Source organism: Protobothrops mucrosquamatus, unplaced genomic scaffold, assembly GCF_001527695.2.
Source record: "Protobothrops mucrosquamatus isolate PMUCROS unplaced genomic scaffold, P.Mucros_1.0 scaffold3188, whole genome shotgun sequence".
NCBI classification, from domain to species: Eukaryota; Metazoa; Chordata; class Lepidosauria; order Squamata; family Viperidae; genus Protobothrops; species Protobothrops mucrosquamatus.
In genome coordinates, this window is record NW_015389186.1 from 41,504 (window position 1) to 43,121 (window position 1,618).

General features: G+C 50.6%; 1 protein-coding gene across 1 annotated transcript in view; it reads right to left on the reverse strand.

Moving 5' to 3' along the window:
* Window positions 1-1,618, reverse strand: part of LOC107297214 (lipoxygenase homology domain-containing protein 1-like) — a gene marked incomplete at its 3' end in the record, with an annotated part of 116,762 nt that overhangs the window by 36,268 nt on the left and 78,876 nt on the right. Inside the window, exons 18-19 of the mRNA XM_015826572.1 lie at window positions 378-500; window positions 197-293 (exon numbers count right to left, since the gene is read on the reverse strand). Coding sequence (XP_015682058.1) covers window positions 197-293; window positions 378-500 — 220 coding nt within the window. The remainder of the gene's footprint in view (window positions 1-196; window positions 294-377; window positions 501-1,618) is intronic.

Consider the following 1,618-nt stretch of genomic DNA (forward strand, 5'->3'; position numbering starts at 1 on the left):
CACAAAAAGTGATACCAGGCAGGCCATACATTTTGCACCACGACCCTAAAGGAACGTTCCCTAGCACGGTCCTTTCCAAATGCATTCGATTTCAGTTCTCTTAACCGAACAGTAACAGGTTAAAGGACACCTCCGTAAAGCTGGTTATGCTAGAACAGGGTCACAAAAGTAAAGACAATGATGGTTCCTCATTCACCTTTAAGCTCACATGCCTCTTCTGGTGTCAATTCCACAACCAGTTCCTTGTCCTCTTCGTCACTCGCCAGCCAACGGTGGGCTACAAAATTATAAACCTGCAAAGCATCTGTCTGGTGCGTCTCCTCTTCTCCTTTCTCTTCTGCGGATACCTTTTTCTTCTTTTTCTTCTTTTTTCCTACCCCGCTGGTCTTTGTCCCCGTTTTTTTAATGACGACTTTTTCCAGGAACCATCCGTCTGCAAAGCCCGCACCATCGTGGCCAATTCGGATCTTATAGATTCTGCCAACATCAACGGCTTCTATCTTTAAGGGGAGTAATAAATGGGAGCAGTGAAATATCATTTCAGATTTTTTTCTTTTTTTAAAAAAAGAGTATTGTACGCCACTAATTTCATGAATGCTGATAATAATTGTCAACGCTGCTAACATCGGATATTTGACAACATATGGAGTTGCAACCATTTTCCTTCTTATGTTTTACTCTTAGAGTTAGATGATGTTGGGGGGGGTGAGGAATGTGCATAAGAGTTTAGATCAGACATGTCAAACCCAAGGCCCGGGGGCCGGATGCGGCCCGCGACGTGGTTTCATGTGGCCCGCGAAGCCATCCTAGAAACAGTGAGGGAACGGCCCCCGCTGCCTTGGCCCTGGCCCAGGCCGGCCGGGAGCCAATGTACAATTTTGTGGTGGCCATCTATGCTGAAATGCATTCAGTCTTAGCTCCACAAGGCCGTCTGGAAACAGCGAGGAACCAGCCCCTGCCGTGTCGGCCCCGCCCCCTGGGTGCATGCTGGGGAGGGGTCACCCTTTGTGAGGAATGAAGAAATGGACCACGCCTTGGCGCTTGCCCCGGTCCCACCCCCTTCTGCCAGAGACCCTCAGATCTGTCCCACTCCTGCCCAGGCCCCCACAGGCACCCTTGACACGAACGATGTAGAGCTGGCCATGCCCACCCAGTGTTGTGGCTCCGTCTTGTGAGCCCCTCTTATCGGAGGAAAAAGGCTCCGAACATGAAGGAGAGGAGAGGGCCAGGCCTCCCTCTCCAGGACCCTCCTCTTTGGCAAGGCCTCAGGTGTCTTCCGACGGAGAAGAGATTGACCAGGAGCCAGGTGGTTCTGAGATTGGCCCGGAGCCCTGTGTTTCTCAGATTGGCCAGGAGCCAGGTGTGTCGGATAATGAAGAAGAAAAGTTGTGACTGGATCCACGCCAGCGTAGAAGCGACAAGCATGCGCAGCAGAAAAAGAGACGTGCCAGAGATTAAGCTGAGTCACTGGACCACACCCCACAGGCTATAAAAGGGTGGTGGTGGCCATTTGGACCTCTGTGACGGACAAAAGCTGAATCTCTGGCAAAGTAGTGTGCTGTGGTTTCAAAACTGTGTGTATTGTTTTTGTTTCTGTGTGTTTGGAGTAAAAAGGTCT